The sequence below is a fragment of the Oncorhynchus mykiss genome, chromosome 10 (assembly GCF_013265735.2).
Source record: "Oncorhynchus mykiss isolate Arlee chromosome 10, USDA_OmykA_1.1, whole genome shotgun sequence".
NCBI lineage: Eukaryota > Metazoa > Chordata > Actinopteri > Salmoniformes > Salmonidae > Oncorhynchus > Oncorhynchus mykiss.
Genome location: NC_048574.1, coordinates 49,022,460 through 49,048,981, shown reverse-complemented (window position 1 = coordinate 49,048,981; position 26,522 = coordinate 49,022,460). Strand labels below are relative to the sequence as shown.

General features: G+C 42.2%; 1 protein-coding gene across 2 annotated transcripts in view; it reads right to left on the bottom strand.

Moving 5' to 3' along the window:
- Positions 1-19,419, bottom strand: part of LOC110534177 (calcium/calmodulin-dependent protein kinase type II subunit alpha) — a 74,258-nt gene extending 54,839 nt beyond the window's left edge. For both annotated transcript variants that reach the window (XM_036933294.1, XM_036933295.1), the window contains exons 1-2: positions 19,158-19,419; positions 14,254-14,348 (exon numbers count right to left, since the gene is read on the bottom strand). In XM_036933294.1, the coding sequence (XP_036789189.1) occupies positions 14,254-14,348; positions 19,158-19,219 (157 nt within the window). In that variant the 5' untranslated portion in view covers positions 19,220-19,419. The remainder of the gene's footprint in view (positions 1-14,253; positions 14,349-19,157) is intronic.
- Between the last annotated feature and the right edge of the window lie 7,103 nt (positions 19,420-26,522).

Below are 26,522 nucleotides of genomic sequence, written 5' to 3'. Positions count from 1 at the left end.
CCCGGACGACACTGGGCCAATTGTGCACCACCCTATGGGACTCCAAATCACAGCTGGTTGTGATACAGCCTGGATTTGAACCAGGGTGTCTGTAGTGACACCTCAAGCGCTGAGAGGCAGTGCTTTAGACAGCTGCACCACTCGGGAGCCCTGGGTATGGGAATGTTTTCCATTGGCGAGGACTGGGGAGTTTTTTAGGATAAAAATAAACGGACTATAGCTAAGCACAGGCAAAACCTGGTTCAGTCAGCTTTCCAACAGACACTGGGAGACAAATTCACCTTTCAGCAGGGCAATAACCTAAAACCAAATATACACTGAATTTGCTTACCAAGACGACATTGAATGTTCCTGAATGGCCTAGTTACAGTTTGACTTAAATCGGCTTCAAAATCTATGACAAGGCTTAAAAATGGCTGTCTAGCAATGATAGACAACCAACTTAACAGAGCTTGAAGACTTTTTTTAAATAATAATGTACAATCCAGGTGTGCAAAGCTCTTGGAGACAAACCCAGAAAGAATCACAGCTGTAATCACTGTCATATGTGATTCTAACATGTATTGAATACTTTCTGAAGGCACTGTAGATGCTGACGGTTAACAGTGCTGGTAATGTATAATGAGGGTGTGGGTGGGAGGGTGTGGGTGGGTGGGTGGGAGGGTGGGAGGGGGTGATGGTGGGCACGGTGCAAAGGAGGAGGTTCGGGAACAGAGAGAGTTCACGTCGCCACGAGCCACTTTGCCCACTAATGAAAGCGAGGGGGAGGGCAGCCAGTGAAATAACAGTGCCGCTTTGCCAAATTAGCGCTACCTTCCTGTGTGAGTGCGGAGGGCTTTCTGCGGTATTAATGAGCAATCCAAATTGACAAATGAGGAAGAGGAGACCCCCTATTCCCTCCTAATTTCTACCCCTCTATTTAATAATACAGCCCTTCACTGTCTGCACAATCTGTAGAGCTCAATCGGGGACGGAGAAGGCCTGTATCAGCCCTAAAGTCGTACAAACGGCATTGCCCTCTTCATCAAGTTCAGGATCGCATCGGAGATTGGATAAACCAAGCCTCCTCCATCATCCAGGCTTTTCTTGTGTGAGCGGAAGCTTCACAAAACCCCAAGTGCTGTGTAGCAGCTACATTTATATCATTATAAATGAGTAATGGTTTCAGGGATTCCACCATTAGACAGATAAGATATGAAACAAATATCACCTCATTCTTTACTTCTATAATATTTGCTGCCGTACCAGCGTTTTATTAAGTGTGTGACAATCTCCCCTCCGTACAGCCCTCCCGTACTGTACTGTATCCACTGTAATGTAAAAGCAAAGATATGTTCTAGACTTTGAAAATGGTGTTGCTAAGCAACGCTACCAAAAATACCAGAAATAGAAATATAAGATATATGAGTTTGAAAAAAACTACAGAGGGAAAAGTCACAGCAAACTTAGTTATTGTGACCCTGTATAAATCCTCCAACAGGGAGGATTTCAAATAAAAACTTCAACAACACTGAGCACAGGTCAACGGCACTGTGCAAGGAGAGTGTGAGACTACAATGAACCTTACGAAACAGTTTCCCAATCATGTATTAGCCAACAACAGTCAAACAGCAAATGACATAAGCCGCAGAAAAGGATATGTCCAACACACCATACCAGTGGAACTTTGTACAGTATCATTGGTGTCCACTGTTCAGTGAATGGATTTACAACTTAACATATGTACAGTATTGATTAGCACATCGACGCAGCCAATGGGTGGTGGTCTCCTTTTGCACTCTTGCTGCATGGACTTTAACCTGTAAGGTTCTTATCTAGGCAAACATAGACCTGACCCTGGACGAAGACCTGCACAGTTTGTCTCCATGTAGATGCACAATAAATACACTTTTGGATAGTGTGATGCCTTGAGTTGATTTGACCATAACTAATACACCTTTTGGTTGTGATGCCTTTAAAATAAAATCTAAAGTCAGAAATAAAGCTCACTCACAGCTGATTTGGGGTAAATGTTCCAACCAACTCCCAATGGCCTAGCAGTATATTATCAGAATGCTAATGGGCCTCCTGTGCTACTAAGCCAAGTGTCTTTCCCTGCTCCATGCAATCCATTCTGTTCACCCTCACACCTGAGCCTTACACCTGAGCCTTACACCTGAGCCTTACACCTGAGGGTCCCCAACCCAAAGTCAGTCTCTACATAGCAAGTAGAGAGGCAGGCTTTGTGTAAAAAAAAGTAAATAGTACATGTAAAATCCTCACTAATCATTTTGGAGCAAAGCATCTGCATGTATATTATCCCAAGGAGAAATGTCTGCCATGTCTGCCATGGCCAATTACAGAGGCACGCCAACTCATTAGACAGTAACTTAATTATGTGCATCATATTATTGTGACCTGTGATTTAACGCATGAGGTCATATTAAAGGAGTGGTTGACTTTAAAAAAAAAAAAAATCTCTATTTTTGATGTAAAAGGGACGTTATAGAAGGGCCCAGAAGCTATTTTTTTACGATTTAATTTGGTTTGAGAAACTTACCGCACCAGCAGTAGACTTCGTCATTGCATGTTCTGTAGTATGGGGGCCATGGCTAAACATGAACAAAGTCTCCAAAAATACTCAAATAAGTCCTTTTTAGAAACGGAAAATGTTGTACCTTTCAGACTTTTCCCACCAACTTTACAATACCGCCAACTTTATTTCTGCCTTTTCTTTATATCTGAAAGGTATTGCCGGTATCAAAGCCGAAACTTTTACTTCCGCCAAAAAACCTAGTAATCATTTCAGTAAGGTTTTGCCTACAGCTTAGTATGAAACCATAATGCTGAGGAGGCATTGGCACACACTGTGCTGCTAAATTGTTTCATCGAAAACTAGATGTTTTTGGATTAGTTATAGTGAAACATGTCAATTCTGGTCTTCATTTTGACAGCTCGTTGCAAAAGGGATATATTTTGGTATTTTAGTAGTAAATCTAGCTATTTTTTCTAGCTCTTTTTTTCTAGCTCTTTTTTTTGCATTTATGAATGTGTTATTCAATGTGTTTCTCTGTTCTATAGTAGTAAAGGCCAAATTCAATATTTTAGCTAATATATAGGGGCCCTAAAGGGGTCCTACAATTCAAATTGAAATTTCTAAAGGACCCATAGTATGACCATATTAAAACAATTCCATATGTTAGTTCCTTTTAGTATGATATGTTATGTTTCATATGGTATGTATTCATTTGTAGATGTCCATCACCCATTTCGTATGATACGTTACGAATTACAATTTGCATTATATGTTGCAAACTTTCAAAGTGTACAATATGTTACGAATTTGCAAATCGTACGATACGTTATGAATTCTAGCTAGGTGGCTATGTGGCTAACATGCTAAGTAGTTGCAAGGTAGCTAAAAAAGTATTAAGTAGTTGTAAAGTTGCTGATCAGCTAAAATTCTAAAGTTGTCCATGATGAGAACTTCCATCCTTTGGGTTGCCAGACATTCACGTAATACACCCATCCATCCCACCAACCACAACCCACAATCTGTCTTATGTTACCATACCAAACCTAACATTTCCTAATTTGAGTGTCCTGGATTTACATTTACTCTGTTACTTCTAGTCTATGAGACCAGGCTGGAATTACTGTGGGAATAAATAACATGGAACAGGGAAAATACTGGAATAAAGTAGGCTAATCCAATTGAAAGTATGTATCAAATTGTTACTTAATAAAACTCCCAAAGTCATCCAATCATTGTAAAACATTTGAAGCAATAGCCTACCTGCGTGTGGTCAACGAGATGATAATCACATCAGCACCGATGTGATATGAATGGAATAGCCTACCTGCGTGTGGTCAACGAGATGATAATCACATCAGCACCGATGTGATATGAATGGAATAGCCTACCTGCGTGTGGTCAACGAGATGATAATCACATCAGCACCGATGTGATATGATTGGAATAGCCTACCTGCGTGTGGTCAACGAGATGATAATCACATCAGCACCGATGTGATATGATTGGAATAGCCTACCTGCGTGTGGCCAATGAGATGATAATCACATCAGCACCGATGTGATATGATTGGAATAGCCTACCTGCGTGTGGTCAACGAGATGATAATCACATCAGCACCGATATGATATGAATGGAATAGCCTACCTGCATGTGGTCAACGAGATGATAATCACATCAGCACCGATATGATATGATTGGAAAAGCCTCATCGTGCTGCTTTGAGATAAGCGTGGGGACTCGTTTTGATAAATCAATCAATGTCAGATTTTTGTTTTCACTAAATCTCTATTTGGATACTGGTTATAGGCTACAATTAGGCTGGGGAAATGTTAGCTAGGTTGAGGTGAGTGCTGCTCATGAGCATCTTGTCTAGTTGTCTTATTTATTTCAACATTATGCCATATTATGTAGTTTAACAAATGGATTATTTTACTCCTACTCGCTTAGTAGCCTAGTCCTACTCCCAACCAAAAAACCTGTGACTTAGTGTGATTTTGTTTCACTGAATCTCCGTCTCTATAGGCTATTTGTTTCATCGGTTTCTGTCTGGGCAAATTAGTGGAGGTGATATAGCTCATCTATTCATTTGCTCATCTATCACTCATCAGAAACATGGAGTAATGTAGCATGGAGTAATGTAGCCTAAATCAAGAATATTATTTGTATTTTATTACTTTCTATTCCATGATATTCTTACTATAAAATATATGTCTGTTGAAAGTGACTGGGTAGGTGTGTCTTGTCTGGTTAATGAACAAAATAATGAACTATTGATTTCATTTGGATGGCAACCATGGCTGCACAGACCCGTAACATAGGCCTAATTATACTCAAAATATGGTATTCTATTATTTTGAAAATACATTTGATTAGTCTTATGTTTCTTAGGACCTGTCTAAATGAATGAATAATGGATTTATTTTTTGATGGTGCATACTCTCAATGGATTTATTAAAATAGACGCCCACCAGCATCTGCACACCACTACCACCACTTTTCCCCGGCAATGCTGCATGTGCACGGGAGGTATAAAAAGAGCATGCAGGCAAGAATGTGGTAAAAAAACAACAGTAATAGAGAGTCAAACATGGTAGGTAGAGAGTCAGTAGGTAAAGAGTCAGCATGTGCTCAGTCTGACACCCTCTCCTTCCCCTCCGTACCCTTCCTACTGCCTGCACCTCCCCGTCCTCCCTACTCTCTCTTCACTCCCTCCCTCCCCTCGCTCCTCTCTCTTCCCTCTGTTCCCTCCCTCCTTCCACGCTTTTCCCTCCTTCCCTCCTCTCTTCCCTCCGCCTCCTCCCTCTCAGGTGAATCAGCAGGCCCACGCCAGGTCCTCTGAGGGCCCTTCAATCAGGCTGCACCCAGCAGTCCATTACGGCCTCTCGTTGTTGTTTAAATGATGTGTCACCGTGCGCCCTTCACACGAGAGCCCAGTAGGAGGACATGGTCAGAACATCGAGCCAATATCAGACTCTTCTGGTGGTCAATGTACGTGTCACAATGCTGTGGTTCTTGTGATGGGATATTTAGTGTAGTTGTCATACAATAGAATGGTTTTGAAATGTTGATACTTCAGTACAACACACAACACTACCTATTTAAACTCACCAAATGGCGTTGTAAATATCAAGCAAGTGGTGCTTATCTGGAAGAGCAGTAGCTCAGGCACACTCTGACTCTGGAAATATGAGTCAGGATACAATATACATTCCTCCTAGCAATACAAGTACATTTCACCCATGTTAAGCAAATATGTTGGTATTGATGTTGTCTTCCACGGAGCCATCAGTTGGCTCAGGAGCCTTTCCTTCAGCAACTCAGTTGGTTGTTATATGGGTTGCATCACAACCAACTGAAGAAAAACCTTGGATGACTCTCAAAGGCAGGAATGGTTAACTCATTAATATTAATGCATCAGAGCGTTTGATTCATCACAGTCTTTCTCAGTAAAGTCTCCCACGCAAGACACAAAGTGACTTGGTATTACAAAGAACGTGCACATTGCACAAACTCCCACCACGGGGAAGGTATAGAGTTGTGTAACACTCTCACCTTAGTGACTAATGCTGTTCAGGAACACTTCAACAAATGTGAAGCAAAAGACCTGGAAAGCCAAGTGTAAAGTCAGTGCTTCATTATGACACTTAACAAAGTTTGCATCATGGCAACGTGAAATGCACAATGTTGAACAGACAGTGATCCTTAAAAACCCCTAATAGGACTGAGTGTGTTGGGCTTTAGTGGGAAAGGAATGGATAAAAGAAGAATCTATTGTGCGGAGGAGGGATGGGAGACCGGGTGAAATGGGAGTTGTGTGCCAGGGATAAAGGAGAGGAGAGGAGGATGATACAGCACAGCAACCAGGACTGGTAGATGTAACATAGTACACATAAATCCAGAACACTCCAATTAGTACTATATGTTACGTTTCGTTTATGGTACCATTTAAAAGGGTTTTTCTTTAATTTTACTATTTTCTACATAGAGTAATAGTAGAATACATCAAAACTATGAAATAACACATATGGAATCATGTAGTAACCAAAAAAGTGTTAAACAAATCCAAATATATTTTATATTTGAGATTCTTCAAAGTAGCCACCCTTTGCCTTCATGACAGCTTTGCTTACTCTTGGCATTCTCTCAACCAGCTTAATGAGGTAGTACCTGGAATGCATTTCAATTTACGGGTGTGCCTTGTTAAAAGTTAACGTGTGGAATTTATTTCCTTCTTAAATAGGAGTCCCGTCAACGGGGCAGTTGTAAATCATGCAGCGTTGTGTGTCACAATCGCAGATTTTAGAGAAACAACAAATGTCAGTACATATAAGTGTCCTATATCGGCTGAAAGCTTAAATTCTTGTTAATATAACTGCACTGTACAATTTACAGTAGCTATTACTGCGAAAAATGCCATGCTATTGTTTGAGGAGAGCTCCTAACAACAAAACACTTTTTTCATTGCGATAGGTTTGATAAATTCACCTCTGATGGTGAAATGTGTACTTACATTCTGAAATATTGCTCTGATTTATCATCCCAAGGGTCCCAGAGATAATATGAAGTGTCGTTTTGTTAAAAAAGGTCTATATAGCATGCACAATCGATTTTGTATTTCCACTCGTTCAATTTGCAAAGAAAAGAATCTGTGAAAATCTAACCCTAAACGTTGTTTCAACCAGTCAAAGCTAGCTAGATAGCCAATGAGCTGGGCTTTACGGGAGTATGCAGAAACCCCATATCTGTTACAACATTTGGCTGCTAACCTTGTGCGACAGTAAGCCTTTTCCTTTTGGACAAAAATTGCAAGTATATGGAGAGTTATGAAGTTATGACAACTGGGTGTTTTGCAAATGTTGAACTTACAATATGGCTAATAATACTGGAAAAGCTCAATCAAAGTCCAAGTTTACAGATTTGATGATATTCTTGCAGAAAAATTTAATGTAAATGTGCCCTTCACGGTTCGCCCAAATGTACCTGGGTGACTTTACACTAAATGTCATGTATCTTGCTCATACTTCAAGTTATCAGTCTGAAACGCTTCACATATATTGGAATTACAACCAGAGTGATGGCTAGATTTGGGACCTTTCTGTTGCATTTCAAAGCTGGTGGTGTATTTTATTCTACCAGATTTATTGTGTCATATTCTCCTACATTCAATTTACATTTCCACCACAAACTTCAAAGTGTTTCCTTTAAAATGGTACCAAGAATATACCAAGAATATGCATATCCTTGCTTCAGGGTCTGAGCTACTATGTCTTTTAGGCGAAAATTGAAAAAAGGGGGCTATCCCTAATTATTCTCAATGCATTTGAGCCTATCAGTTGCGTTGTGACAAGATAGGGGTAGTATGCAGAAGATAGCCTATGATGAAGCTGGCTTTCATGAAGACCGGCACAAGAAAGGAAGACCCAGAGTTACCTTTGCTGCAGAGGATGAGTTCATTAGAGTCAACTGCACCTCAGAAATTGCAGCCCAAATAAATGCTTCAGAGGAGACTGTGTGAATCAGGCCTTCATGGTTGAATTGCTGCAAAGAAACCACTACTAAAAGGACACCAATAAGAAGAAGAGACTAGCTTGGGCCATGAAACATGAGCAATGGACATTAGACCGGTGGAAATCTTTCCTTTGATAAGTCCAAATTTGAGATTTTTGGTTCCAGCCACCTTGTCTTGATCTTGATCTTCACATGTGTGGTTCTCACTGTGAAGCATGGAGGAGGAGGTGTGATGGTGTGGGGGTGCTCTGCGTGTAACACTGTCAGGGATTTATTTAGAATTCAAGGCACACTTAACCAGCATGGCTACCACAGTATTCTGCAGCGATACACCATCCCAAGTGGGTTTCGTTTAGTGGGACCATCATTTGTTTATCAACAGGACAATGACCCAACACACCTCCAGGTGGTGTAAGGGTTATTTTACCAAGAAGGAGAATGATGGAATGCTGCATCAGATGACCTGACCTCCACAATCACCTGACCTCAACCCTATTGAGATGGTTTGGGATGAGTTGGACCACAGAGTGAAGGAAAAGCAGCTAACAAGTGCTCAAAATATCTGAGAACTTCTTCAAGACTGTTGGAAAAGTATTCGAGGTGAAGTTGGTTGAGAGAATGCCAAGAGTGTGCAAAGCTGTAATCAAGGCAAAGAGTGGCTACTTTGAAGAATCTCAAATATAAAATTTGTTTAACACTTTTTTGGTTAATTCATAATATGTTACTTCAAAGTTTTGATGTATTCACTATTATTCTACAATGTAGAAAATAGTAAATATTATGAAAACCCTTGAATAAGTAGGTGTGTCCAAACTTTTGACTGGTACTATATATGTATTAATTTGTGGATGTCCATCATCCATTTTGTATGATATGTTACGAATTACAATTGGTACAATATGTTGCGAATTTGCAAAATATATGATATGTTACGACTTCTAGGTGCCTAAGTGGCTCATGCTAATGTTAGCTAGGTGGCTAATGTTAGCTAGGTGCCTAACGTTAGCTATGCTAGGGGTTAGGGGTTTAGGGTTAAGTTTTAGGGTTAAGTTTAGGATTAAGTTTAGGATAAAGGGTTTGGGGAAGGCTTGTCAAACATTTTAATTTACTTGCAAATTAGCTAAAAAGTAGTAAGTAGTTTCAAAGTTGCTAATCAGTTGCTAAAGTTGTCCGTGATAAGATTCAAACATGCAACCTTTTAAGGTTGCTATTTGCCTTATATGCATACACATCCACCCCGACCAACCACCCTACCTTAATTGTTGGCTTAAGTAACCTTCTGTCTTATTTAACATACCAAACATAACATATCATACTGTACTAATTTGAGTGTCCCGGATTTACATTTTACTATGTTACGGGACCAGACTGAGTACAGAGGTGGGAAATGGTGAGGTAGAGTAAGGCAGCAATGGAGGCTCCTCGGAGAAGGAAGGGGAAGACCATTCTCCTCAGTGAATTTCATAAAAATGTAAATTGTAAAACTTAAATAGTTATCCTTTTTAGATAAAACTATACTAAATATAATCACGTCACCAAATAATTTATTAAAACAAACTATTTGGTAAAGAAGGTCTACATTAGCCTCAACAGCACTCTGTAGGGTAGCACCATGGTGTAGCTGAAGGACAGCTAGCTTCCGTCCTCCTCTGGGTATATTGACTTCAATAGAAAACCTAGAAGGCTCATGGTTCTCACCCCTTTCCATAGACTTACACAGACTTAGACTTAAACTTCCGGAAGACATCCAACCTATCAGAGCTCTTGCAGCATGAACTGACATGTTGTCCACCCAATCAAAGGGTCAGAGAATGAATCTAGTACTGAAAGCATAAGTTACAGCTAGCTAGCACTGCAGTGCATAACATGTGGTGAGTAGTTGACTCAAAGAGAGACAAAGACAGTAGTTGAACAGTTTAGAACAATTTAATATTTTCCAAAATGAAGGAGAAGCAAGAGAGAAATAGACAGAGAGAGAGAGATTGTAATTTTATTTTCATTTTCAGTTTCACTTAATGTTACTTAGCTAGCAAACACTCTGCTCAAACAGAGAGATGCTATGTTAGCTAGCTATCTGTGACTTTCTAACACAACACTGGAACTCTTCCCTGTCAAGGTAGATTTTTGGATTTACCAATTTATTGCCACTGGGTCCCACCGATGTAACTGCTTACTGACTGTACACTGTAACGTTACTCCATGATTGTAGCGGGTTTACTAACACGTTAGTTCTATTAGCTATGCTGACTATGATGTTACGTTAGTTAATATGGTGACAACGATGTAGACTGTATGTAGCAGTTTGGCTTGGAGTGATTTTTTTGAATGGTCACATACATTGAAATCCACAAGTGTAGGGAAAAGGTGAGAGTAGGAAGGTGCATAGATGTATGAAGGGATACAACGTGGTTGCTATGAAAATGAACTGTGTATTCATTCTGCTGATTCTGTTGAAAACGTTTCTTAAACGTAAGAAAAACAGGGATAAACATACCTGATTTTGTCCAATATAAACTCTCATTTACAACTGTTGGAATAATGAGCATACCCTATATCAGCTAGATGGAGGCAAGAGTGTGCAAGGCGGTATTGAATGTCACTGTCTGTCCGTATGTCACTGTCTGTCACCTCAAATTTGTCTCTCAACCTGTGTGCACCTACATTGTAAACTGTCATTCATAGGCTAGGTTGCAGCAACCTCATGATGGGTATAGGGAAAATGGAGTATCATGTAGCAGCCTAAATCTATCGCTGTTAGATTGAACTGGATGAACAGAATATGAATGACAGTCATCCAACATGCTGTAATAGAAATAAGGCCATGCTCAAGAAAACTGACCGCCACTGTAAGGCAGTGGGCTTCACAGCTGAGGTGAGGGGGCCAAGGAAGCTGTCTTTGTTAGAATCAATCGTTAACCAGGGGATGAGGACCCAATAACACGCTCAAACCAGCCGATTCTGCTTATATTGTATCTAGCTAATTAAAACTGGATCGGCGCTTGCCCCCTGTATGAGAGGAGTGAACCTGGGCCTGTCGGAATGTTTAGGGGAGGTTGTCAGATTGCACTTGTCATCGTGGCTGTGCTTCCATTCCCTGCAAGTCTGGCACAGCCTAACGACTTCAGATGAGAGTTGCTGCCATACAAAGGAGCCGCTGAGGCTTTCATGCCTCCTCAGGCAACAGTGTCCTGTGTGTCGACACACAGGCAGTGAGTGGGTGTGCGTGGCTGTGCTACACAGTCACTTCTCTCTTACTGATGATGACCTTGTCAACTCTGAATTGACTTTATGTTTTGGCCGGGGTCACAAGAGTTCAGGGCTTGCTGCCGTGATCTGTTCAGGAATCCTGACGATGATTACGTATTTTTTCTATTTGTATGGTCATTTGAATTTTAGCTTGGAGTCCCACTGATACCGAAGTCTCTTTTGCAAGGGAGCTCAGCAGCAATTAGACATCAAAGGTTATAGACATAAATACTTCAATCAAGGTGGACCATAGGAAACACAAAAAAATACAGAAATACTCGTATGAAAAACGAGCACAATCCTCTGTTAATCTGACCATTAAATACCCAAATTAAGATTAACAGTTTACAATACACGGTGATGATGTTTGAATTTCATCTGGCTGTTAGCAATGTAAACATTATAGATTTTTACATGTTTTGTTTTCAAGTTAAAAAAAATGAAAAAGCTCATAGATAATGAAATGTCGTGATGCAAAGTGAAATATATCACATAGAACTGTAGGTACAGTACAGAGTGAAGAGATAGACGCAAAGTGGAGGAAATTTCCATCGCCGATTTATTGTTCATTACATTCTCAGAAGTAAGAAGTTACCTCAGGCTAGAATATCCTCCATCCGGTTAATACAAGACACCTCTCTCTCTCTCTCAATAGGCCAACAGAGAGGGTGAGAGGAAATATTTTATGAATAGCTCTGCTTGTCTTTTGTCTCGTTCTCTAGTGCACTCCTCCGGTTCAGCGCACTTTCTCCGCCTGTCTGCCCGCCAGCAGCTCAGTGATACACTGCAGCTACATGGGTTAGTTCAATGAGGAGTCATGCTCCCTGCACTCCACCACTCTGTAACATGCTCGTAAAAAGGAGATTCCCCCAAATCTCAAATGTATTTCACACAATACGGCCTTTGAATTGATTGAGCAGCCTAACAGCCAAGGCCCACTATAATGGCGCTTGACAACGTAAGTCTACCACCACCTCCATGGATTTCCCTCATTAGTGCTAATGCTATGCTGTAGCTACTGTAAGTATAAACCCAAATACCGGCTCACCAGGTCAAAAGACTATAGGTGGCAGTAAGATTATGCAACTGTTTAATTTGCATAAACGAATTCCCACATACTGCCGGCCATTCCTCTGTGCTACTTGTGTACTCTTTCGCAGTCTCCTTGTAGCAGAGATGTCAACATGTTTCAATCGAGTGGCACCACTCAACTGCTGCTGCCGCTCAGGCGCAACCCCTGAACGCCAATTCAGCTCAGCCCAACGCAAAATGAATGCAAGTGGATGCATTATGACAGACGTCCACTTTCTGACTGCCTTACAGTGTTTCTGTTAATTGTTAACTGTTAATTAACGTTAAAGGCGGAATCCGCGTTCAGGGGAAACAGAACCACTGTCCTCCCTCAGCCACTTTGTTATTGTTATTGTTTAGTTAGACGAAACGGAGGTGAGGAGCGTCAAGCAGTTTGGTCACAAAAAAAGCGCAGGACATATTCTGCTGTTCTATCGCATGTGCAACGATGTCATCGGGAAGAAAACAGTGTTCGTTGTTTGCAGTAACTGTTTTGTTGTTGTAATACCCCAAACGGACGTGGCAGTTTCATCATTAAGGATTCCTGCTTTAAGGCACCTTGGTGCCACTGACCATTATTAACTATTATGAACCATTATGAACCATTATTAACTATTATTAACTATTATGAACTATTATTAACTATTATGAACTATTATTAACTATTACGAACCATTATGAACCATTATGAACTATTATGAACTATTACGAACCATTACGAACCATTATGAACCATTATTAACTATTATTAACTATTATTAACTATTATGAACCATTATGAACTATTATTAACTATTACGAACCATTATGAACCATTATGAACCATGATTAACTATTATTAACTAATATTAACTATTATGAACCATTATGAACCATTATTAACTATTATTAACTATTATTAACTATTATGAACCATTATGAACTATTATTAACTATTACAAACCATTATGAACCATTATGAACTATTACAAACCATTATGAACCATTATGAACTATTATGAACTATTATGAACCATTATGAACCATTATTAACTATTATTAACTATTATGAACCATTATGAACCATTATTAACTATTATGAACTATTATGAACTATAATGAACTATTATGAACTATTACGAACCATTATGAACCATTATGAACTATTATGAACTATTACGAACCCTTATGAACCATTATTAACTATTATTAACTATTATTAGCAATTATTAACTATTATGAACCATTACGAACCATTATTAACTATTATTAACTATTATTACCTATTATGAAGCATTATGAACCATTATGAACCATTATGAACTATTATGAACTATTATGAACTATTACGGACCATTATGAACCATTATGAACTATTATGAACTCACTGCTACTTGTTTGTCTCAACTAGTTTTAAGGTTATTCATTTCAACGGACCAGCAATACTAAGAGTAAAGGCCATATCAATTTGATGTCTAGGGAGAAATATTTTACTCCAAACCTGCTGTCAAGCATAGGATCACAGACGAAACTAATCAAAAACAGTAGTTTACGTCCCATTGGATAATGTTACAACTATCATTCATTGAACAGATGATCATAAGTAGGGCTGCCTTCTTTAGGACTAGAGGGGGAGGGGGGGCTGAATTATGAATGTGCCAATCAAACTGTGAAAAACCCACAGTCAGATATCCAGCCAGTACAAACCATTTTAGAAATGTGAGCCAGCAGCGTTTTCCAGGTCAGTCAGTACCCAACAAAGGATTCTGGCAAAACTGAGGATTAAATGAGTTTCAAGTGACAAGTTTTAATGTCACATGCACAAGTACAATGAAATGCCTTTCTTGCAAACTGATAACCCAACAATGCAACAATCGCCATAAGGACTGTTAAAACATATTTAGGGGAGTTGGAGTGTGATAAGAAAGACTTACCCCTGGCAGAGAGCTTCTTGGTGTTGATGATCTTAGCAGCATACTCTTGCCCTGAGAGGACCTTGACGCATCTACGCACCACAGAAAAAGCTCCCCTGGGAAAAAGCAGGAGACAAAAATGCATATTGAACTGCACAGTTATGGTGAATATTAATTTCCTTTTCCAATTCATTTGAACAAAATGTTTTTGCACCTAAAATGGCTAATGTCTCATTCGTTTCATGGTCAAAGATAAACTGCCAGCTAAATGCAGACCGAGGCTATAGCACTCATCTGACCGGAAAAATACATTCCCTGACAATTGCACTGTGGGCATTCTTTTAGGAAAATCTGACAAATACTGTGGTTGATATTTGAACTGGCATCTTGCCAGTAGGCACGAAACACTTTTGAGTTGTACAATAGCACGATTGCAACAAAATCAGGCATTGGCCGACGATCCCAGACAGATCAGGTTGGAGTTTAAGAACACGTAATCCCCATGACTGAGACGCCACCACCTTTCAAACTGAAGACAGAGACAGGAGGTCAGTGCTATCCCAAGCTTTTGTCCAAACCAAACCTAATCTGCCGTCTCTTTTATTCAACCATTGTGGTCTTTTCCTTCTGTGTGCGTAGCTCAAGTGGCCTTAGGGAAACAGCAAGTAGATCAAAGGAGGGGGGGGGGGGGGGGGGGGCAGACAAGACAGTTCATTCTGCCCAAACCAGATGAAACAGATAGCATCGTCTCTCTCTCTCTCTTTCTCTCAGCAGCACTTCCTCATGGTAATCCTGTGCCTCTGCTCTGGAAGGATTGGTTAATTGAGTTACTGTGTTAGGAATTGCTTGTCTGTCTCGAAACGACACATGAACTTGATTGTGTGCTGCCTACCATAATGGATCCAGATTGAGACAGGGCTTCACCCTGGCCACTGTAACATCGTTTATTTCCTCAGTACTGCTGTCAGTACACATCAGGAAAAAGGCCAGGGTAGGTCGGAAACAGAAGGGACACGGCCGTAGATCATTCAGTGCCGTAATCATCGTTGCCACTTTCATTGTTCAGATCTGCTCTGACCCGGAAAATTGCACTTACATTACATTCATGATGTCAAAATGTCAGCTAATTCATCAGACATTCATCAGACGTTGACAAGGTCATAAATAATTATTTTTTTATTGAAATAATAATTGTGTCCTTTAAACTTTGCTTTCGTCAAAGAATCCTCCATTTGCAGCAATTACAGACTTGCAGACCTTTGGCATTCTAGTTGTCAATTTGTTGAGGTAATCTGAAGAGATTTCACCCCATGCCTCCTGAAGCACCTCCCACAAGTTGGATTGGCTTGATGGGTACTTCTTACATACCATACGGTCAAGCTGCTCCCACAACAGCTCAATAGAGTTGAGATCCGGTGACTGTGCTGGCCACTCCATTACAGACTGAATACCAGCAGACTGCTTCTTGCCTAAACAGTTATTGCATAGTTTGGAGCTGTGTTTTGGGTCATTGTCCTGTTGTAGGAGGAAATTGGCTCCAATTAAGCGCCGTCCACAGGGTATGGCATGGCGTTGCAAAATGGCCTTCCTTCTTCAAGATCCACTTTATCCTGAACAAATCTCTCACTTCACCACCACCAAAGCACCCTCAGACCATCACACTGCCTCCACCATGCTTGACAGATGGCGCCAAGCACTCCTCCAGTATCTTTTCATTTTTTCTGCGTCTCGCAAATGTTCTTCTTTGTGATCCGAACACTTCAAACTTAGATTTGTTTGTCCATAACACTTTCTTCCAATCTTCCTCTGTCCAGTGTCTGTGTTCTTTTGCCCATTTTAATCTTTTATTTTTATTGTCCAGTCTGAGATGTGGCTTTTTCTTTGCAACTCTGCCTAGAAGGCCAGCAGCCCGGAGTCGCCTCTTCACTGTTGATGTTGAGACTGGTGTTTTGCGGGTACTATTTAATGAAGCTGCCAGTTGAGGACTTGTGAGGCGTCTGTTTCTCAATCTAGACACTCTAATGTACTTGTCCTCTTGCTCAGTTGTGTACTGGGGCCTCCCACTCCTCTTTCTATTCTAGTTAGAGCCAGTTTGCGCTGTTATGTGAAGGGAGTAGTACACAGCATTGTACAAGATCTCCAGTTTCTTTGCAATTTCTCGCATGGAATAGCTTTAATTTCTCAGAACAAGAATGATGAGTTTCAGAAGAAATTCTTTGTTTCTGGCCATTTTGAGCCTGTATTTGAACCCACAAATGCTGATGTTCTAGATACTCAACTAGTCTAACGAAGGCCAGTTTTATTGCTTCTTCAATCAGAACAACAGTTTTCAGCTGTGCTAACATAATTGCAAAATGGTTTTCTAATGATCAATTAGCCTTTTAAAATGATAAACTTGGATTAGCTAACACAACGTTCTATTGGAACACAGGAGTGATGGTTGCTCATAATGGGCCTCTGTACGGCCATGTAGATATTCCATTAAAAATCAGCCGTTTCCAGCTACAATAGTCATTCACAACACTAACAATGTCTACACTGTATTTCTGATCAATTTGATGTTATTTTAATGGCCAGAAAATGTGCTTTTCTTTCAAAAACAATGACGTTTCTAAGTGACCCCAAACTTTTGAACAGTAGTGTATATATAGTACTGTATGTATTATGAAATATGCCCATGTCAAACTATTGGATTGCCACCCCCAAATGAAATTATGTAAGCATCTTTGGCTGCCTGTGAGTGTGTGCGTGTGTGTGTGTGTGTGTGTGTGTGTGTGTGTGTGTGTGTGTGTGTGTGTGTGTGTGTGTGTGTGTGTGTGTGTGTGTGTGTGTGTGTGTGTGTGTGTGCATGCGTGCGTGCTAGCGAGCAAGCGAGAGAGAGAGAGAAGGGAGAGAGAGAGAGAGAGAGAGAGAGAGAGGGGGAGTAGCAGTGTGGGTGGGGACCCTTTCTGTAGATGTGTCACAACTCTCAGATGGTTGAGCACATTACAATGCTTTAAACACAAGGGGCACCATCAAGCATTTCATATAGCACCATCAAGAATTTCATATAGCACCATCAAGCATTTCATATAGCACCATCAATCATTACATATAGCACCATCAAGCATTTCATATAGCACCATCAAGCTATCCATATAGCACCATCAAGCATTTCATATAGCACCATCAATCATTACATATAGCACCATCAATCATTACAAATAGCACCATCAAGCATTTCATATAGCACCATCAAGCGTTTCATATAGCACCATCAATCATTACATATAGCACCATCAATCATTACAAATAGCACCATCAAGCATTTCATATAGCACCATCAAGCATTTCATATAGCCCCATCAAGCATTTCATATAGCACCATCAATCATTACAAATAGCACCATCAAGCATTTCATATAGCCCCATCAAGCATTTCATATAGCACCATCAAGCATTTCATATAGCACCATCAAGCATTTCATATAGCACCATCAATCATTTCAAGTAGCACCATCAAGCATTTCATATAGCACCATCAATCATTTCAAGTAGCACCATCAAGCATTTCATATAGCACCATCAATCATTACATATAGCACCATCAAGCATTTCAAGTAGCACCATCAAGCATTTCATATAGCACCATCAAGCATTTCATATAGCACCATCAAGCATTTCATATAGCACCATCAAGCATTTCAAGTAGCACGATCAAGCATTTACAATCCAGGACAATTTAAAATCTCAAACACAAACACCTATACCTAAGGACTATCTGAAATAGTGAACTACCCCCTGTTTATTATCTATGCATAGTCACTTTACCCTTACCTACATGTACAAATTATCTTGACTAACCTGTACCCACGCACATTGACTCGGTACCGGTACCCTCTATATATAGCCTCATTATTGTTATTTCATTGTGTTACTTTTTTAAATAAAAATGTTTACACTTTAGTTTTACTTAGTAAATATTTTCTTAGCTCTATTTTCTTAAAACTACATTGTTGGCTAAGGGCTTGTAAGTAAGCATTTCAGGGTAAGGTCTACACCTATTGTATTAAACGCATGTGACAAATAACATTATATTTTATTAACACAATACACAGAGAATAAACAACTTCAATGTGTCCTCTTTTCTATCTCGATTGGTAGTGAACAATTCAAAGTTCTTTGACCTGGTGTGAATTCTTTGAGAACTTATCAGACGATCGACATTATTGCGCCGTCTCGTAGCAGCAGATAATGGGAAAGAAGGAGAATGTGTGTTTCGTGTGTTACCAGTAGAGGATGAAAGTGAACCACTGAGCACCGATATAAAATATTAAAGTCTCATCTTCTCGCCTCATTCCACTGAATTTCCAATAAGACACTCAGTGACATCATCCAGCTTCCTGTGATAACAGTTAGCTACCTACGGTTTTTGTCTTCTGATTGATGATGCTCCTCTCTCCAGACGCACTCCATTCAGCAAAATTGAATTTGTCAAGAGTTCTGAAATAATTCTCAGGCGGGAAATGTCTCTCGTTTCACATTGCTCCATCAGAAGTGAGACCTTTCTCCCTGACTTGCCACTGCCACCTGTTCCCTCTTAAACTCTCAGCACCAAGCCACTCTCTCTCTCTCTCACTCCTCTATTTCATCTCTTCACCATTCTTTTTATTCTTTCTCTCCCCTTCTCTCATAAAAATTACATTTCATCAGCTAAAAAGACCTTTCCCCTGTCCTACCATAAAGGGATTCCTCAGAAGCCTAATGTCATTCATTTCTGCCACCAGATATTTAATCAACACTGCCTCCCTCACTGTCCGTAAACATATGCCTCTGACTCAAACTGAACAGGGATCATCTTTCATTGTCACACAGGCCAGAAATGCAATTCCAAATACCACTTTGGATTAGTAAAAAAAAAGGTCAAATCTCCAGTGGGAACTTACTTGCCCAGTTCCTCAAACATCTGGAATTCCTCAGTGAAGCGGGTGCAGGTAATGGTGGCCATGCTGGATCTGAGGTGGTGGGTTTCAGGTGGTCCTTGCCTTTAGTCAAATGTTTTGTGGAAGATGGTTGGAAGCCTTGATGAGAGCCAAGCGTCTCTATCACCTTCCTGATCTACCGAGTGGAAGTGAATGGGGGATGCTGGCTGACAGGTTTGCTCCAGCATTTCACCCGCCCGCTTCGCTTGGTTCCTCCAATCGCAGCTCTGCCTGCACTCCTGAATACACAGCCCCATTGTCATGGCAACTGCATCCCCATCCTCTCCAAGTGCACACTTCACAGACAGACAGGCAGGAGAGGAGGCAGCTACACATGCTGGTGTTCAAACAGCGCACACATATGGAAAAGGACATAAATGAGCACAAACGCATATAAACACATGTGCATACACACAAATACTTACCAAACTGTAATATTAACGCAGTCAACAATTCCATATACAGCCATTTCAATCCACCAATGTACCTAGTCAAGCCCCAACGATATTAAGATATTAATAATTAACTTTATTATGGAATAATGTATCTTTCTATTGCTTCAGCTTGAATATATATCCCCCTGGTGTACAATCATGAAAACAATGGCAAAGCTTGGAAGAAACGCTATGACCCAACAATGAATGAGGATAAGACAGAATAGAGGAATGTTCGACAACACTTTAGTTATAGCCTACAGGTTAATGTATGACACACCATGGCCAAGTGACCAGACCCTAGTCTAGTGCAAACCATGTCACATATAGAAGAAAGGGAATATAATTATCCATGAGGAAGATACCTTAAGTACTGCATTTGTCATTGATGATTCCTTCATAACCCCATTTGTCAATCACAACCCATTGAGCCACTAACGCATTAAGGCCACTGTGAACCTGCAGACCCCCATAGGGAACAGATTAAAAACAAAAAACTTGACTAGGTCATTCCTCGTTGGTGACATACACAGTCGGCCTCTGACACGGTTGGGAGATTCAATATGATTCCATCACTGCCCAGCCCCCCCCCCCCTCTTCCGTCCAGTGGCTCAGATGGTAGGGCATGATGCTTGCAATGCCAGGGTTGTGGATTCAACTCCCATGGGGGACCAGTATGAAAAATGTATGCACTTTACTGTAAGGGGGGGAATACAACAACAAGGTTCCACCCTAGTCCCCTCCTCTAACTCCAGCAGATGACCCGGCCCAGGGCTTTGTGAGTGAATCACTTCTGTTACAGGTCACGCATAAACCACACAGCTTTGTTCCTGCTGCTGCCTTCTGTTGTTCTGCCTGGAGTGAAAGCATTTCTGTCAAGCATGGACAAGGTTGAGCATTCACAGTCTGCTGGGTGGGAGAACATCTCCTCATAAAGCAGGGGATGAGAAGGAAGGAGGGGAGAGCATGATGAGAAAATGATTCCCATTATCTTCTCCCTGGATAAGAGGAGATTCAGTGAATGCAGGGATTGCAAGAATGAGTGTCACATTGAGAGAGAGAGAGAGAGAGAGAGAGAGAGAGAGAGAGAGAGAGAGAGAGAGAGAATAACTTGTAGGAGAAGAGAGATAGGCCTTCTTTCCAAATACATTTCCATTGGAGTAAATTAGCAGATGCTCTTATCTAGAGAGACGCCTATAAGTGCCTTCATGTGTGGGAGCTTAAACAACCGCATAATGTGAGCATCATTAGTAAAACGTTCTGTCTCAATAATTAACATGGTGGAATACAGTCTCATGCTGTACAATCTCAACTTTCAACCGGTACAATCTCAACCATAATGGTTGGAGGTTGAGGTTGTACAGCTGAATTGCACCATGTTAATTATTGAGACAGAACGTTTTACTGTGTATTCGTATCCCTTGACTTATTCCACATTGTGTTGTGTTACAGCCTGCATTCAAAAAGGATTATATATTTTTTTTCTCACCCAATCAACAAACACTATATCCAGTAATGACAAAGTGAAGACATGTTTTTAGAAATGTTTGCTAATTTATTGAAAATGAAGTACAGAAATATCTCATTTACATAAGTATTCACACCTCTTGAGTCAATGCATGTTAGAATCAGGTTTGGCAGCAATTACAGCTGTGAGACTTTCTGGGTAAGTCTTTAAGAGCTTTGCACAATATTTATTGTACAATTTTTGCACATTATTGAAAAATTATTTCCGCTCTGTCAAGTTGGTTGCTGAACATTGCTTAACAGCCACTTTCAAGTCTTGCCATGGATTTTCAAGCCAATTTAAGTCAAAACTGTAACTAAGCCACTCAGGAACATTCAATGTCGTTTTGTTAAGCAACTCCAGTGTAGATTTGGCCTTGTGTGTTAGGTTATTGTCCTGCTGAAAGGTGCATTTGTTTCCCAGTGTCTGGTGGATGTCACACCCTGATCTGTTTCCCCTGTATTGTGCTTGTGTCCACCCCCCACCACGTGTCTCCTATTTTCCCTGTTATCCCCTGTGTATTTATCTGCGTATTCTGTCTGTCTGTTGCCAGTTCGTCTTGTCTCGTCAAGTCGTCCCAGCATGTTTTTCCTTGTGTTACCAGTTCTCAAGTTTTCTAGTCTTCCGGTTCCGACCTTTCTGCCTGTCTGTTCTCAGCCACACTCGCTTGTCCACGGTTTCTGCCTTGCCTCCGAAGAACCCCGGAAGTTCCCGATGTCTGCATTCCCGAGAGAATCCAAAATCACCCGAGTACCCTTAGGGATCATCTGGGACTGGTGACTCATCTCCTCCTGAGCCCATGCAACTGGACGGGGCTAGATTGTCTCCTAGTGTACATTTACGCAGGCTGAGCTCCAACAGTTGCCTGTATTGTGGACATACAGGACATTACATAGCCACCTGTCCAGTAAAAGACCAGACTTATCAGTAGTTACGGTTACACTAGTGGACCATACAGGGAGTCTCCAAACCCCCATTAGTCATACTCCTCTCCATGCTATCCTGCTGTGGGGTGAACGGTCAAAATCTCCCCGGGTGCTCATTGACTCTGGGGCTGATGAGAGCTTCATGGACGCTACCCTGGTATCTGATCTGAGTATCTCTACTCAACTCCTCTCCATTCCCATGGACGCAAGAGCTTTGGATGGATGCTCCATTGGCAGGGTCACTCACAGTACGGTTCCCATTAACCTGAAAGTGTCAGGTAATCACTGTGAGTCCTTACAGTTTCTACTAATTTCATCTCCTCGTACACCTTTGGTGTTGAGGTACAACCCCCTGATCGACTGGGCTACAGATTCTATCCTGGGTTGGAGCCCGTTCTGCCACGCACATTGCCTTAAGGGGGCGCAGCCTGCCCTGTTACGTCCTTCTGCAGGCTTGGGGAAAGCCTCTGATCTTTCCGCTGTTCCCACGGAGTACCAGGACCTCCTGGAGGTTTTCAACAAGGCTTGCGCCACATCCCTTCCTCCCCATTGACCCTACGATTACGCAATTAACCTCTCCTCGGGCACCACACCACCTTGGGGGCAGCTTCATTCCTTGTCTATAATGGGGACCAGGACCATGGAGGTATGCATTGAGGACTCTCTAGCTGCGTCCTTCTGCCTCCTCTGCCGGCGCAGGGTTTTTCTTTGTGGATACAAAGGACAAAACCCTGCTCCCGTGTATCGACTACCGGGGCCTCAATGACATCCCTGTAAAAATCGTTACCTGCTACCACTCATCTCCTCATCTTTCGAGCTTCTCCAGGGGACGACCATCTTTTCGAAGTTTAACCTTCGGAACGCCTACCACCTGGTTTCGATACAGGAAGGAGATGAGTGGAAGACAGCCTTCAACATGGCTAGTGGACACTACGAGTACCTGGTTATACTGTTTGGTCTGACCAACACTCCCGCAGTGTTCCAGGCCCTGGTCAATGATGTGCTCCGTGACATGTTGAACCGGTTTGTGTTTGTCTATCTTGATGACATCCTTGTCTTTTCTCAGTCGGCTCAAGAGCATGTTCCCCATGTCCGACAAGTTCTCCAGCGCCTCCTGGAGAACCAGCTATTTGTTAAAGCGGAGAAATGTGAGTTCCATCGCTCTACTATCTCCTTTCTTGGATACGTTATCGCTGCAGGGAACATTCAGATGGATCCTGACAAGGTGAGAGCGGTGGCCCCAACCCACATCCAGAGTGCAGCTGCAACTTTTCCTGGGATTTGCTAATTTCTACCAACGCTTTATTCGGGGATACAGCACCCTGGCCTCCCCCTCTCTGCACCCTCCTCTCCCAAAGTTCCGTTCACGTGGTCTCCAGCTCCTGAACGGGTGTTTCGGGATCTGAAGCACTGTTTCACCACAGCCCCCATCCTAATCCATCTGGACCCGTCCCGTCAGTTTGTGGTGGAGGTTGGCGCCTCGGACATTGGAGTGGGCGCCGTCCTGTCCTAGTGTTCTGTCCAGGACCAAAAGCTGCATCCCTGCGGTTTCCTCTCCCATCATCTCAAATCCGCTGAGAGGAACTATGACGTGGAAAATCGGGGAACGGTCAAGATGGCGCTTGCGGTCAAGATGGTGCTGGAGGAGTTGTTGCACTGGCTTGAAGGGGCAGAACTACCATTCTTAATGTGGACCGAACATACGAATTTAGAATATCTCCGCACCGCCGAGTGCCTCAACTCAAGGCACGCTCGTTGGGCTCTGTTATTCACTTGATTCAATTTTACCATTGCTTACCGCCCTGGGTCCAAGAATGTGAAGCCCGTATAGTTCCGCTACTACACCAGCTAACCCTGAGACCATCCTCCCTACCTCCTGTCTAGCAGCTACACTAGTCTGGGGTATTGAGAGCTGGGTTCGCGTAGGTGCAGCCGGATGTTTGTAACCGGATGTTCGTCCCAGATTCGGCCCGGTCCCCGGTCCTGGAATGGGCCCATTCCTCTGAACTCACCTATCATCCCGGCTTCCGTCGGACCCTGGGTTTCATCCGCCAATGTTTGTGGTGGCCAGCCATGGTTACGTAAGTCTCCGCATTCCTCGCTGCCTGCACTGTGTCTGCACAGAACAAGACTTGGCGACAAGCTCCAGCTGGCCGCCTTCAACCACTCCCTGTTCCTCATCGCCCCTGGTCCCATATATCCCTGGACTTTGTCACTGGTCTCCCAACAACACCATCCTTACTGTAGTGGATAGGTTTTCCAAAGCTGCACATTTCATTCCCCTTCCCAAGTTACCCTCAGCCAAGGAGACGGCCCAGCTTATGGTGAGGCACGTCTTCCGGATCCATGGACTTCTGGTCGACATGGTCTCTGATCGGGGTCCTCAGTTCTCATCCAGGTTTTGGAAGGCATTCTGCACCCTCATTGGGTCATCGACCAGCCTGTCCTCTGAGGTTTCATCCCAGGTCTAACGGACAATCGGAGCGAGCCAATAAGGACCTGGAGACTACTCTTCGCTGCCTCGTCTCTGCCAACCCCACCACCTGGAGCCAGCAACTTGTGCTGGGGGAGTATGCCCACAACTACCTTCCCTGCTTGACCACTGGACTCTCGCCCTTCGAGTGTCCATTGGGTTACCAGGCCCCGCTCTTCCCTGAGCAAGAGGAAGAGGTCAGCATACCCTCTGCCCAGATGTTCGTCCACCACTGTCGGTGTACCTGGAAGAGAGCCATGTCCTCTCTTCTTAAGACCACCTCCAGGTATCGGCAACAGACGGATCACCACTGTACCCCGGCTTCCAGCTATCGGCCCGGACAGAGGGTATGGCTGTCCACCCGTGAGCTGCCCCTCCAGGTGGAGTCTTTACAACTTTTCCCCCATTTTATTGGTCCATTCCCCATCTCTAAAGTCCTTGGCCCCTCTGCTGTTCATCTTCTGTTGCACCGTACCCTCATACATCCCACTTTCCATGTGTCTAGGATTAAACCTTTGTCTCACAGCCCTTTGTCTCCAGGATTTTGCCTGTGCTCAGCTCTATTCCGTTTGTTTTTTATCCTGAAAAACTCCCCAGTCCTTAAGGATTACAAGCATACCCATAACATGATGCAGCCACCACCATGCTTGCAAATATGGAGAGTGCTACTCAGTAAAATGTTGTATTGTATTTGCCCCAAACATAACATTTCCAATATTACTTTAGTGCCTTGTTGCAAACATATTTTTATTCTGTACATTCTTCCTTCTTTCAATCTATCAATTAGGTTAGTATCGTGGAGTACATGCAATGTTGTTGATCCATTTTCAGTATTCTCTTATCACAGCCATTAAACTCTGTAACTGTTTTAAAGTCACCATTGGCCTCATGGGGAAATCCCTGAGCAATTTCCTTCCTCTCCGGCACCTAAGTTAGGAAGGACGTTGTGGTTGTGGGGCTTTAGAGATAATTGTATGTGTGGGGTAGTCATTAAAAAATCAAGGTAAACACTACTATTGTACTCAGAGTGAGTCCATGCAACTTATTATGTAACTTGTTAAGCACATTATTACTCCTGAACTTAGGCTATACAGTATATACAAAAGTCTGTGGACACCACTTCAAATTAGTGGATTTGGCTAGTTCAGCCACGCCGTTGCTGACAGGTGTATAAAATCAGGCACACAGCCATGCAATCTCCATAGACAAACATTTACAGTAGAATGGCCTTCTGAAGAGCTTAGTGACTTTCAAAGTTGCACAGTCATAGGATGCCACCTTTCCAACAAGTCAGTTCATCAAATTTCTGCCCTGCTAGAGCTTCCCCTGTCAACTGTAAGTGCTGCTATTGTGAAGTGGAAACTTCTAGGAGCAACAACGACTCAGCCGTGAAGTGGTAGGCCATGTGCTGTTGAACTACCAAATTCAAAACTGTCAGCAACGTCAGCACAAGAACTCTTCATCGGGACCTTCATGAAAAGAGTTTCCATGGCTGGGCAGCTGCACACAAGCCTAAGATCAAAATGCATAATCCCAAGCGTCGGCTGGAGTGGTGTAAAGTTTGCCGCCATTGGACTCTGGAGCAATGTTCTCTGGAGTGATAAATCCTGCTTCACCATCTGGCAGTCCGATGGACGAATCTGGGTTTGGCAGATGACAGGAGAACACTACCTGCCCCAATGCATAGTGCCAACTGTAAAGTTTGGTGGGGGAGGAATAATGGTCTGAGGTTATTTTTTCCAGTGAAGGGAAATCTTAACACTACAGCATATTCTAGACGATCTAGACGATCCTGTGAATCCAACTTTATGGCAGCAGTTTGGGGAAGGCCCTTTTTTTTCAGCATGACAATGCCCCGTGCACAAAGCGAGTCCATACAGAAATGTTTTTATGAGATTGGTGTGGAAGAACTTGACTGACCTGCACAGGGCCCTGACCTCAACCCCATCAAGCACCTTTGGGATGAATTGGAATGCCGACTGCGAGCCA